Source organism: Oncorhynchus keta, chromosome 26 (assembly GCF_023373465.1).
Source record: "Oncorhynchus keta strain PuntledgeMale-10-30-2019 chromosome 26, Oket_V2, whole genome shotgun sequence".
Classification (NCBI taxonomy): domain Eukaryota; kingdom Metazoa; phylum Chordata; class Actinopteri; order Salmoniformes; family Salmonidae; genus Oncorhynchus; species Oncorhynchus keta.
In genome coordinates this window covers 4,854,165-4,868,364 of record NC_068446.1, presented here as the reverse complement: position 1 = coordinate 4,868,364, position 14,200 = coordinate 4,854,165, and the positions used below count along the sequence as shown (strand labels likewise).

General features: G+C 48.7%; 1 protein-coding gene across 2 annotated transcripts in view; it reads left to right on the top strand.

Moving 5' to 3' along the window:
* LOC118358620 (leptin receptor-like) overlaps positions 1–14,200 on the top strand; it is an 80,742-nt gene that overhangs the window by 37,166 nt on the left and 29,376 nt on the right. For both annotated transcript variants that reach the window (XM_052480090.1, XM_052480091.1), the window contains exons 7-8: positions 4,662–4,819; positions 5,057–5,201. In XM_052480090.1, the coding sequence (XP_052336050.1) occupies positions 4,662–4,819; positions 5,057–5,201 (303 nt within the window). The remainder of the gene's footprint in view (positions 1–4,661; positions 4,820–5,056; positions 5,202–14,200) is intronic.

The following is a 14,200-nucleotide window of genomic DNA, read 5'->3' as shown; positions in this document are numbered from 1 at the left end:
CTAACCCGGACGACGCTGGGCCAATTGTGCGCGGCCCTATGGGACTCCCAATCACGGCCGGATGTGATACAGCCTGGAATCGAACCAGGGTCTGTAGTGACACCTCTAGCACTGAGATGCAGTGCCTTAGACCGCTGCTCCACTCGGGAACCCTAAAGCCATCACTTTAATGTATTTATGTTACTATCCTTTTAGCATCACGAGCCTGTCACACTAAAAGCCTAGGTCCAATAGGTTCACCACTGCACAAACATGTCTAAAATAGATATAAAGACTGTTACAACTTCCCCCTGTCTCTCCTTACTTCCCCCACTCTTCGCTGCCAGCTAGTCAAGGAAATTCGGACAAAGTTTGAGGATATTTTTCAATGAAAGTAAAGGACAGTAATGTCACCAGTAAAGTAGTAATCCCAGGTTTCAAATTGTTAAGATGTTCATTTTTCAAGAATGCAGCGCATGTCTCTGGTGAAGCCTTTTATGCGCTGACTGAATGGAACCTGAATTTAGGAGTTTTTTACTCCGCTGGATGGGCGCTCACTGTCCAAGACCGAGTCGCGACCAAGTAACAATGTATCCACCGAGACGAGCCTGAGACACTCACTCAATATGTAGACCGGGACTTTGTCTCGAGGACTACAACACCACAGGAAGATGAACTCAGCAAAAAAATAAACGTCCTCTCACTGTCAATTGCGTTTATTTTCAGCAAACTAAACATGTGTAAATATTTGTATGAACATAGCAAGATTCAACAACTGAGACATAAACTGAACCGGTTCCACAGACATGTGACTAACAGAAATGGAATAATGTGTCCCTGAACAAAGGGGGGGGTCAAAAGTAAGTCAGTATCAGGTGTGGCCACCAGCTGCATTAAGTACTGCAGTGCATCTCCTCCTCATGGACTGGACCACATTTGCCAGTTCTTGCTGTGAGATGTTACCCCATTTTTCTACCAAGGCACCTGCAAGCTCCCGGACATTTCTGGGGGGAAGGGCCATAGCCCTTACCGTCTGATCCAACAGGTCCCAGATGTGCTCAATGGGATTGAAATCTGGGCTCTTCGCTGGCCATGGCAGAACACTGACATTCCTGTCTTGCAGGAAAACGAGCAGTATGGCTGGTGGCATTGTCATGCTGGAGGGTCATGTCAGGGTGAGCCTGCAGGAAGGGTACCACATGAGGGAGGAGGATGTCTTCCCTGTAACGCACAGCATTGTCATGCTGGAGGGTCATGTCAGGATGAGCCGACAGGAAGGGTACCACATGAGGGAGGAGGATGTCATGCCTGTAATGCGCAGCGTTGAGATTGCCTGCAATGACAACAAGCTCAGTCCGATGATGCTGTGGCACACCGCCCCAGACCATGACGGACCCTCCACCTCCAAATCAATCCCGCTCCAGAGTACATGCCTCGGTGTAACGCTCATTCCTTTGACGATAAACGCAAATCCGACCATCACCCCTGGTGAGACACAACTGCGACTCATTAGTGAAGAGCACTTTTTGCTCTCCTGTCTGGTCCAGCGACGGTGGGTTTGTGCCCATAGGCGACGTTGTTGCCGGTGATTTTTGGTGAGGACCTTCCTTACAACAGGCCTACAAGCCCTCAGTCCAGCCTCTCTCAGCCTATTGCGGACAGTCTGAGCACTGATGGAGGGATTGTGCGTTTCTGGTGTAACTCGGTTGTTGTTGCCATCATGTACCTGTCCCGCAGGTGTGATGTTCGGATGTACCGATCCTGTGCAGGTGTTGTTACACGTGGTCTGCCACTGTGAGGACGATCAGCTGTCCGTCCTGTCTCCCTGTAGCGCTGTCTTAGGCGTCTCACAGTACGGACATTGCAATGTATTGCCCTGGCCACATCTGCAGTCCTCATGCCTTTTTGCAGCGTGCCTAAGGCACATTCACACAGCTGATCAGGGACCCCGGGATTCTTTCTTTTGGTGTTTTTCAGAGTCAGTAGAAAGGCCTCTTTAGTGTCCTAAGTTTTCATAACTGTGACCTTAATTGCCTACCGTCTGTAAGCTGTTAGTGTCTTAACGACCGTTCCACAGGTGCATGTTCATTAATTGTTTATGGTTCATTGAACAAGCATGGGAAAGTGTTCAAACCCTTAACAATGAAGATTTGTGAAGTGATTTGGATTTTTACAAATTATCTTTGAAAGACAGGGTCCTGAAAAAGGGCTGAGTTTTGCTGAGTTTACATCTTATTGTCAAATACTTTCATATTTGTTCAAATACCAGGAAGAAATTGTGAGAGGCTCTCTTCTATAAACTATAACTCTACTCTGCCCTGTTAATGGATTGCGATTTCAGTGACTAAATCAATTTTGAGGTATTAATTTTCCTGACATGAGCATGGCCTTATTGATCTGTAATCCGTATACATCCAGAGACCATAAAATGGATTAAATACATTTTTTCCCATCATCAATCTACACATTATACGCCATAATGACAAAGCAAAAACAGGTTTTTCGACATTTGTGCTAATTTATACAAATGTACATAAGTATTCAGACCCTTTACTCAGTACTATATCAAAGCACCTTTGGCAGCAATTACAGCCTCAAGTCTTCATGGGTATGACGCTACAAGCTTGGCACACCTGTATTTGGGGAGTTTCTCCCATTCTTCTCTGCAGATCTTCTCAAGCTCTGTCAGGTTGAATGGGGAGCGTTGCTGCACAGATATTTTCAGGTCTCTGCAGAGATGTTTCATTGGGATGATGTCTCTGGCTGGGCCACTCCTGTGTTGTCTTGGCTGTGTGCTTAGGATTGTTGTCCTGTTGGAAGGTGAACCTTCACCCCAGTCTGTGGCGCTGAGCACTCTGGAGCAGGTTTTCATCAAGGATATCTCTGTACTTTACTCTGTTCATCTTTGCCTCGATCGTAAGTAGTCTCCCAGTCCCTGCCACTGAAAAACATCCCCCACCATGAGGCTGCCACCAACATGCTTTACCGTAGGGCTGGTTTCCTCTGGATGTGACGCTTGGCTGTCTTGTGTATTTTGGCTTCCTCTGGCCTTCAATGCTGCAGATGTTTTTGGTTACCCTTCCCCAGATCTGTGCCTCGACACAATCCTGTATCGGAGCTCTACGGACAATTCCTTTGACCTCATGACTTTTTACATTTTTAATTTAACCTTTATTTAAATCATTTACAATCAATTGAATTTACCACAGGTGGACTCCAATCAAGTTGTAGAAACATCTCAAGGATGATCAATGGAAACAGGATGCACCTGAGCTCAATTTCGAGTCTCATAGCAAAGGGTCTGAATACTTATGTATTTTCACTTTGTCATTATAGGGTATTGTGTGTAGATTACTGAAGTTTTTTTTTCATCCATTTTAGTTAAATGGATTAAAAAGCATTTTGAAAATCTACGCCTGGTGACCCGTTCGATCACCAGGCGCCAAACAGTGTACAGAGAAGAGCGGACTCTGTCGTTTTTCAGGAACATTTTCTCAAAACGTTCCAAAATGACCAGTGGTGCCCCCCTTAGGCAGAACCCGGGTGGGGGATGCTCACTACCCAGAATAAGGCGGCTGTAATGTAACAAAATGTGGAAAAAGTCATGGGGTTATGACAACTGGCACTGTATGTTTCTGCTGATTTCATTATCTGGCTGCCCTGTATGAAGCCTCTGGGACTCTATAACCAATGCAGTTATCAGGGACAATCAATGTGTCTCCAATGGCTGTTACATTACTGTATGTGCCTGAGGCCATTGTTGACGCTGCATTATAGAGATATTTGATCATTGTAGGAGCAATGTTCCCTCGAAGCTGCTCGTGTGTGCGGGCCTGCAGCTCCCTGGGACTGCCACGCAGAAGAAAGATTGAACTTCACTAAACTTTCTGGAGTTGTCCCATTTAGTTAACACTATTAACATTTCCCTTTGCTGTGGGAATTGTGATTGAATCAATACAATATTAGCCACTTCCAATGCAACATACCGAAAACAATTAGGTATGCAAGACTCATTATGATGTTGTCGGCAGAACGCATCGGAGTAGGATTCTATTGCATTGACATGCAGGACTCCACACAGACCTATGCGCCATAACCAATAAGAACTGCAGTAGGCCTATATGCAAATAGACCATTAGTAGCGCTTGTTTTGAGATCACAATGGAAGATACATGTAGCAACGTGTGCACATTTGTACATTTGTTCATATCCTTTTCTAGTCAGTGGGTAATCAGCCCAGTTATATATAATTTGTAGTCTGCAATGGGGGAGTGATTGTTTCCTACAAGAGCACAAAACGTGTACATTTTCTAGACATCTTTGGAAATATATATATTTTTTGTCTTAAACGGGCAGTGTTGTATTTTGAGAGAGGCTTTGAACAAGCTAAGTAGCTAATAGGCAGAGGGGAGCACTACATGACCACTGTTAAAACTAACTTAAAGCTGGCACCGCCTCAGTGTTCACAGTAAACACGCACCGGAAGTCGCACAAGTTTGCGCTCCGCAGACAAGACATTTGCTCAGTGATGAAAACAGTTAGAGGGAACAATGTGTCAGCGTATTGGATGGCATTACGACGATGATGTTACATAGTTTGGAGGATGGTGATGATGCTCTGGCTAACAATTACCAAGGATGATTTATCTAGTATGTATTGCTTGTGGTGTGTGTTTTATACAGGTAAACCAAGCCCACCAGTGAACCTAACACACACCCAGAACGCAGAGGGAGAGCTAGTTCTGAGATGGAGCAACCCACAGCCCCATGCCAGCCTTGTCCCACTGAGCTATGAGGTCCGATACATTACCTCCCACAACACCTCTAACCCCAACTGGAAGGTAAGAACACACTGGCCTCAGAGCAAACACAATATCTAAGTACAGGTCCTACAACAAATACAGACAAACATAATTTATCAGAGAACAAGAGCAAACACGTTAAGTGAGATTCTTAAGACCACTCATATTTTATTAGTCATATTCTTAGTCATCCCAATGGCATTGTGTATTTGTGTCAAATTCTGCATTTGCAGGTCGAGTAACATCTTGTTTCTCTCCACTATTCCTCTTGCTCAGCATGTGGAGGTGACTGGAGACCAGTGGGTGTCTCTGACTGGATTGAGGGCAGGTCTGCACTACATTGTACAGATCCACTCTCACCACCCTGCTCTGCCCCACCTGTGGAGTGACTGGAGCCAGCCACACCACATCTACTTGGAAGGTGAGACCCCTGCCTGCACAGACACCCTTAACATAGAGTTAACTTATATTTGTACATTTGAGTCATTTATCAGACGCTCTCATCCATAGCTTCTTACAGGAGAAATTCGGGTTAAGTGCCTAGTTCAAGGGCACATCGACAGATGTTTCACTTATTCGGCTCGGGATTCAAACCAGCAACCTTTCAGTTATTGGCCTAATGCTCTTAACAGCTAGGCTACCTGCCGCCATACTCCACTCATACTCCACTTACATCTACCTGCAGAGTAACACCTCTGCCATGCTCTACTTACATACAATAAACATACAGATATTCAGATATATTCCCTTCACATACAGTATACTACACCGTAAGACCTCTGGCTGTACAGCAATGTACACATATGCTTAGCTTTACTGTTTGCCTGAACCTTTTCACATGTATCAACAAAGGGGTGTGATTATTCTACAGTGGTCCTTGCAGCTCAAACCAGTGTGATTAGAAAGCTAATTTAGAACGTCCAGTTTGGACGCAACAGTCAGCTTTTAAACTAGCCACTTTTGCACAAACACAGTCCTTACAAAGTTCTGTCCTGAATGTGACCAGTTTTTTGGGGGGATGCTATGTTCAGACATTCACAGAAGTAGCTACAGCATAACACAATCATCCAAACCGGAAAATGTAGGCTACATTAGTCCTAGTGCTAACTGAGGAAAGATTGGCATGACACAAGCGGTCATATTTAGATAACTCTCGGCTGTCAGAAACCACAATATGAATAAGCTAATAGCAATTACTATTTATAATTCATCACAGGTGAGCTCACCATTGATTGAAATAATTGAGTAAAACACTTTCTTGAAATCGAGAGTAATCCGAAGTTTGTGCGCGCCGCCATGTTTTTTTTTTTTGCATCACCCAAAGATAATAAGAGCAGACAAGATGAGTTTGGTCTGTTTGCAGTATGCATGTTGAAGGGGGTGTGTCGTCTACGATCATTCACTTCCCTTCATTCACCTCCGGAAGGTTACCTTTCACCTCATCACCTCTTTGGTCTGACAGACGTTTACGTGACATCCAGAATGCATTGTATAATGTCAACAAACATGGCACCACACATAGCTGGCAAATAGCTTAGCATTAGCTCATTATAACCAGTAGAACCTTCCCAAAAATATTTTACACACATCATAGGTGTCCATTACAATCTATGCAATAATCGGAATGCATTACTTGTCACCAGTACTTGAAAACATGTGAATAGAACTGTAAATACATTATGCTCTATACATACAAAATATACATACATACAGTATGGTACAGTAGAAACGACAACACAATACAGAAAATAAGTTACTATTTGTAAGGAAAACAAGAAGGAAGGCCATGTGAGCGCCAGACAGGAAATGGTCCAATTCGTGCAAAAGCCTGCGGAAATACCTGCATATTTCATCTGCGGAAACATTGATGAAGTGCTTGGGCTCTCCTTGAAGAGAGTTTGTCCAGCTCAGTAAAGCCTCAAACATAAATGTGCGCAACACTGAAATGGGCTACTTCTATCTGAATTAATGAGGAGGCGGATCACACCTCAATTCAAACTGTTAGAAAATAAAACATGTAAAAAATGGTTTGAAATTGACAAGTTGGAACATAGCTTATAGATATTTGGCAATCAGCGCATGTTAACTGTACTATTGCGTAATAATCCCATTTTGGAACAGTGAGTGCATTCTGACATCACGTGCATAAAACAACTCACCCTGGGGGCGACCGGTAGAGATATTTGGAACTCAAATGTGAAAAGGTTAACAAGACATCTACAGTAACTTAGAAAGTGGTTAATGGCAAGCAGAAACAAGTTTTTCTAAGTTCCAGATCATCTAACTAGGCTGAAGGCAGTGTACATCTAGGGTTGGCTTTCCCACTGTCTTTTGTCATGGGTTTAGTATTGAGCGTGACACTTAGGTGTATGAAAGAGGTCGTTTTCAGTGGACATCTACTACCTGCACTCAAGTCCATTTTCCTCCCTCTACTGCTCCCACTCATCTACAGAAGCCTGATTGAATGTTTCTGAAATTGACGCAGTAGGAGTGAGAGAGTCTGCAGGCGAGCTACTCTGGCACAAAGGCATCAACACTTGTGTCACCTCTCTAGATGGTAGCAAGTTGCTTGTTATTCCAGTAAACTAAAAGAGTGCTTCCCAAAAGGGGACCTATTCTGTACATAGTGCATTACTTTTGATCAATAGGGTGCTATTTGTTCCAGTAAACCCACTGGGCATCAACGTTGTTTCCACGTCACGTCAAAAAAATTGGGTTGAATCGATGTGGAATAGACGTTCAATTGATGTCCTGTGGGAACTAAAACAATAGAATGAGCCTCTTTGTCCGTCAAGTTTTGTTATTCTAGTGATACAATGGCATTGGTTTTAGAGAGAGTAGTGGAGGACAAATGTCTCATCAATTGTCGTGTGTGTGTGTGTGTGTGTGTGTGTGTGTGTGTGTGTGTGTGTGTGTGTGTGTGTGTGTGTGTGTGTGTGTGTGTGTGTGTGTGTGTGTGTGTGTGTGTGTGTGTGTGTGTGTGTGTGTGTGTGTGTGTGTGTGTGTGTGTGATTCAACTACTGACCTCTATTATCTCCAAGGGGAGATAGGGTGCAAAAACCTGAACACCAAAGCAAACCAATTGAACTTGCTCATCTGCTTATGTTATGTAGGAAACAGAGTTTAGAGGTCAGAGGTTATCTCCAGGGTCAGTGGCTGTTCACCCATGATTGAAACAAAATAATATGCTTTTTCCCTAGCACACTTTAAGAGTAGACTTTTTAATGAAGTCATAAATCATCTGTGGTTGACAGATTGTGTGGGCACAAACACACCTAGCTATTATAGTATTAAGACTGGGATAGGTCTGTACCTGCTGCGTACTCTACTGTTAGTGACGATGAATGATTTATAGATAGGCATTGCATTTCCATGCACTCAATATAGGGGGACTGGTCTAAGGCACTGTATCGCAGTGCTAGAGGAGTCACTACAGACCTGAGTTCGATCCCGGCCATGATCGGGAGTCCTATAGGGCGGCGCACAATTGGCCCAGCGTCCCCGGAGTAGGGGAGGGTTTGGCCGGAGTAGGCCGTCATTGTAAATAAGAATTTGTTCGTAACCGACCTACCTAGTTAAATAAAGGTTAAATTAAATATACACTGGGTTACTAAGCAAACAGATTTGGAAACGCTGGATGTTTGAACTGTGAAGTTACCGCATGAAATGTCAAATATGAGGACAGGATCAGAATAGAGCAGGGTGGAGATGAGGAGCAGAATGGAGCAGGGTGGAGATGAGGATCAGAATGGAGCAGGGTGGAGATGAGGAGCAGAATGGAGCAGGGTGGAGATGAGGAGCAGAATGGAGCAGGGTGGAGATGAGGATCAGAATGGAGCAGGGTGGAGATGAGGGATGGAGCAGGGGTGGAGATGAGGAGCAGGGTGGAGATGAGGATCAGAATCAGGGTGGAGATGAGGATCAGGGTGGAGCAGGGTGGAGATGAGATGAGGAGCAGGGTGGAGATGAGGATCAGAATGGAGCAGGGTGGAGATGAGGATCAGAATGGAGCAGGGTGGAGATGAGGATCAGAATGGAGCAGGGTGGAGATGAGGATCAGAATGGAGCAGGGTGGAGATGAGGAGCAGAATGGAGCAGGGTGGAGATGAGGAGCAGAATGGAGCAGGGTGGAGATGAGGAGCAGGGTGGAGATGAGGAGCAGGGTGGAGATGAGGAGCAGGGTGGAGATGAGGAGCAGGGTGGAGATGAGGATGGAGCAGGGGTGGGATGAGGAGGAGGGTGGAGATGAGGATCAGAATGGAGCAGGGGGAGATGAGGATCAGAATGGAGCAGGGTGGAGATGAGGATCAGAATGGAGCATGGGAGATGAGGAGAATGGGGTGGAGATGAGGGGAGATGGAGATGAGGGAATGGAGCAGGGTGGAGATGAATGGAGCAGGGTGGAGATGAGGATCAGAATGGAGCAGGGTGGAGATGAGGAGCAGAATGGAGCAGGGTGGAGATGAGGAGCATGGAGCAGGGTGGAGATGAGGCAGGGTGGAGATGATGGAGCAGAGATGAGGAGCAGGGTGGAGATGAGGATCAGAATGGAGCAGGGTGGAGATGAGGATCAGAATGGAGCAGGGTGGAGATGAGGGAATGGAGCAGGGTGGAGATGAGGAGAATGGAGCAGGGTGGAGATGAGGATCAGAATGGAGCAGGGTGGAGATGAGGATGGAGCAGGGTGGAGATGAGGAGCAGAATGGAGATGAGGATCAGAATGGAGCAGGGTGGAGATGAGATGAGGAGCAGGGTGGAGATGAGGAGAATGCAGGGTGGAGATGAGGATCAGAATGGAGCAGGGTGGAGATGAGGATCAGAATGGAGCAGGAGATGAGGAGATGAGGGAATGGAGCAGGGTGGAGATGAGGAGCAGGGTGGAGATGAGGATCAGAATGGAGCAGGGTGGAGATGAGGATCAGGGTGGAGATGAGGAGAATGGATGAGGCAGGGGTGGAGATGAGAATGGAGCAGGGTGGAGATGAGGATCAGAATCAGAATGGAGCAGGGCAGGGGAGATGAGGATCAGAATGGAGCAGGGTGGAGATGAGGATCAGAATGGAGCAGGGTGGAGATGAGGATCAGAATGGAGCAGGGTGGAGATGAGGATCAGAATGGAGCAGGAGTGAGGAGAATGAGGGTGGAGATGGATCAGAATGAGGAGCAGGGTGGAGATGAGGATCAGAATGGAGCAGGGGTGGAGATGAAGGAGCAGGGTGGAGATGAGGATGGAGCATGAATGGAGCAGGGTGGAGATGAGGATCAGATCAGGGTGAGATGAGATGAGGAGCAGGGTGGAGATGAGGATCAGAATGGAGCAGGGTGGAGATGAGGATCAGAATGGAGCAGGGTGGAGATGAGGAGATCAGGGTGGAGATGAAGGGTGGAGATGAGGAGCAGAATGGAGGATCAGCAGGGTGGAGATGAGATCATGGAGCAGGGTGGAGATGATGGAGCAGGGTGGAGATGAGGACCAGAATGGAGCAGGGTGGAGATGAGGGACCAGAATGGAGCAGGGTGGAGATGAGGATCAGAATGGAGCAGGGTGGAGATGAGGATCAGAGATGGAGCAGGGTGGAGATGAGGATCAGGGTGGAGATGATGGAGCAGGGTGGAGATGAGGATCAGAATGGAGCAGGGTGGAGATGAGGATCAGAATGGAGCAGGGAGATGAGGAGAATGGAGCAGGGTGGAGATGAGGATCAGAATGGAGCAGGGTGGAGATGAGGAGGAGCAGGGTGGAGATGAGGATCAGAATGGAGCAGGGTGGAGATGAGGAGCAGGGTGGAGATGAGGAGCAGGGTGGAGATGAGGATCAGAATGGAGCAGGGTGGAGATGAGGATCAGAATGGAGCAGGGTGGAGATGAGGATCAGAATGGAGCAGGGTGGAGATGAGGATCAGAATGGAGCAGGGTGGAGATGAGGATCAGAATGGAGCAGGGTGGAGATGAGGATCAGAATGGAGCAGGGTGGAGATGAGGATCAGAATGGAGCAGGGTGGAGATGAGGATCAGAATGGAGCAGGGTGGAGATGAGGAGCAGGGTGGAGATGAGGATCAGAATGGAGCAGGGTGGAAATGAGGATCAGCAGGGTGGAGATGAGGATCAGGGTGGAGGAGATGAGGAGCAGGGTGGAGATGAGGATCAGGGTGGAGATGAGGATCAGGGTGGAGATGAGGAGCAGGGTGGGAGATGAGGAGCAGAATGGAGCAGGGTGGAGATGAGGATCAGCAGGGTGGAGATGGAGCAGGGTGGAGATGAGGATCAGAATGGAGCAGGGGGTGAGGAGATGAGGATGAGGATCAGAATGGAGCAGGGTGGAGATGAGGAGCAGAATGAGGAGCAGGGTGGAGATGAGGGCAGAATGGAGCAGGGTGGAGATGAGGATCAGCAGGGTGGAGATGAGGAGCAGGGTGGAGATGAGGAGCAGGGTGGAGATGAGGGAAGCAGGTGGAGAGGGTGAGATGAGGATCAGAATGGAGCAGGGTGGAGATGAGGATCAGAATGGAGCAGGGTGGAGATGAGGAGCAGAATGGAGCAGGGTGGAGATGAGGATCAGAATGGAGCAGGGTGGAGATGAGGATCAGAATGGAGCAGGGTGGAGATGAGGATCAGAATGGAGCAGGGTGGAGATGAGGAGCAGAATGGAGCAGGGTGGAGATGAGGATCAGAATGGAGCAGGGTGGAGATGAGGATCAGAATGGAGCAGGGTGGAGATGAGGAGCAGAATGGAGCAGGGTGGAGATGAGGATCAGAATGGAGCAGGGTGGAGATGAGGGTGGAGATGAGGATCAGAATGGAGCAGGGTGGAGATGAGGATCAGAATGGAGCAGGGTGGAGATGAGCAGGGTGGAGATGAGGATCAGAATGGAGCAGGGGTGGAGATGAGGAGCAGGGTGGGAGATGAGGAGAGCAGGGTGGAGATGAGGATCAGGGTGGAATGGAGCAGGGTGGAGATGAGGATCAGGGTGGAGATGAGGATCAGAATGGAGCAGGGTGGAGATGAGGATCAGAATGGAGCAGGGTGGGTGAGGAGATGAGGATCAGAATGGAGCAGGGTGGGTGGAGATGAGGGATCAGGGAATGAGGAGCAGGTGGAGGAGGATCAGAATGGAGGGTGGAGATGAGGATCAGAATGGAGCAGGGTGGAGATGAGGATCAGAATGGAGCAGGGGGTGGAGATGAGGGTGGAGAGATGAGGAGCAGGGTGGAGATGAGGATCAGAATGGAGCAGGGTGGAGATGAGATCAGAATGGAGCAGGGTGGAGATGAGGATCAGAATGGAGCAGGGTGGGTGAGGAGATGAGGATGAGGATCAGAATGGAGCAGGGTGGAGATGCAGGATGGAGCAGGGTGGAGATGAGGATCAGAATGGAGCAGGGTGGGTGAGGGAGATGAGGATCAGGGTGGAGATGAGGATCAGGGATGGAGATGAGGACCAGAATGGAGCAGGGTGGAGATGAGGATCAGAATGGAGCAGGGTGGAGGAGATGAGGAGCAGGGTGGAGGAGATGAGGAGCAGGGTGGAGATGAGGAGCAGAATGGAGCAGGGTGGAGATGAGGATCAGAATGGAGCAGGGTGGAGATGCAGGATCAGGGTGAGATGAGATCAGAAGGAGCAGGGTGGAGATGAGGATGGAGCAGAATGGAGCAGGGTGGAGATGAGGGATCAGAATGGAGCAGGGTGGAGATGAGGATCAGAATGGAGCAGGGTGGAGATGAGGATCAGAATGGAGCAGGGTGGAGATGAGGATGGAGCAGGGTGGAGATGAGGATCAGAATGGAGCAGGGAGATGAGGAGCAGGGTGGAGATGAGGATCAGAATGGAGCAGGGTGGAGATGAGGATCAGAATGGAGCAGGGTGGAGATGAGAGATCAGGGTGGAGATGAGGAGCAGGGTGGAGATGAGGATGATGGAGCAGGGTGGAGATGAGGGATGGAGCAGGATGGAGCAGGGTGGAGATGAGATGAGGAGCAGGGTGGAGATGAGGATGAGGATCAGAATGGAGCAGGGTGGAGATGAGCAGGGTGGAGATGAGGATCAGAATGGAGCAGGGTGATGAGGATGATGGAGCAGGGTGGAGATGAGGATCAGAATGGAGCAGGGTGGAGATGAGGATCAGGGTGGAGATGAGGAGCAGGGTGGAGATGAGGAGCAGGGTGGAGATGAGGATCAGAATGGAGCAGGGTGGAGATGAGGATCAGAATGGAGCAGGTGGAGTGAGGAGAGAATGAGCAGGGAGATGAGGAGCAGGGTGGAGATGAGGATCAGAATGGAGCAGGGTGGAGATGAGGATCAGAATGGAGCAGGGTGGAGATGAGGATCAGAATGGAGCAGGGTGGAGATGAGGATCAGAATGGAGCAGGGTGGAGATGAGGATCAGAATGGAGCAGGGTGGAGATGAGGATCAGAATGGAGCAGGGTGGAGATGAGGAGCAGGGTGGAGATGAGGATCAGGGTGGAGATGAGAATGGAGCAGGGTGGAGATGAGGATCAGAATGGAGCAGGGTGGAGATGAGGATCAGAATGGAGCAGGGTGGAGATGAGGAGCAGGGTGGAGATGAGGAGCAGGGTGGAGATGAGGAGCAGGGTGGAGAGAATGGAGCAGGGTGGAGATGAGGATCAGAATGGAGCAGGGTGGAGATGAGGATCAGAATGGAGCAGGGTGGAGATGAGGATCAGAATGGAGCAGGGTGGAGATGAGGATCAGAATGGAGCAGGGTGGAGATGAGGAGCAGAATGGAGCAGGTGGAGATGAGGATGGAGCAGGGTGGAGATGAGGATCAGAATGGAGCAGGGTGGAGATGAGGAGCAGGGTGGAGATGAGGATCAGAATGGAGCAGGGTGGAGATGAGGATCAGAATGGAGCAGGGTGGAGATGAGGAGCAGGGTGGAGATGGGTGGAGCAGGGTGGAGATGAGGATCAGAATGGAGCAGGGTGGAGATGAGGAGCAGGGTGGAGATGAGGATCAGAATGGAGCAGGGTGGAGATGAGGAGCAGGGTGGAGATGAGGAGCAGAATGAGGGTGAGAGGATCAGAATGGAGCAGGGTGGAGATGAGGATCAGGATGGAGCAGGGTGGAGATGAGGATCAGAATGGAATGGAGCAGCAGGGTGGAGATGAGGATCAGAAGGGTGGAGATGAGGAGCAGGGTGGAGATGAGGATGAGGAGCAGGGTGGAGATGAGGATGAATGGAGCAGGGTGGAGATGAGGATCAGAATGGAGCAGGGTGGAGATGAGAATGGAGCAGGGTGGAGATGAGGAGCAGGGTGGAGATGAGGAGCAGGGTGGAGCAGGGTGGAGATGAGGATCAGAATGGAGCAGGGTGGAGATGAGGATCAGAATGGAGCAGGGTGGAGATGAGGATCAGAATGGAGCAGGGTGGAGATGAGGAGATCAGAATGGAGCAGGGTGGA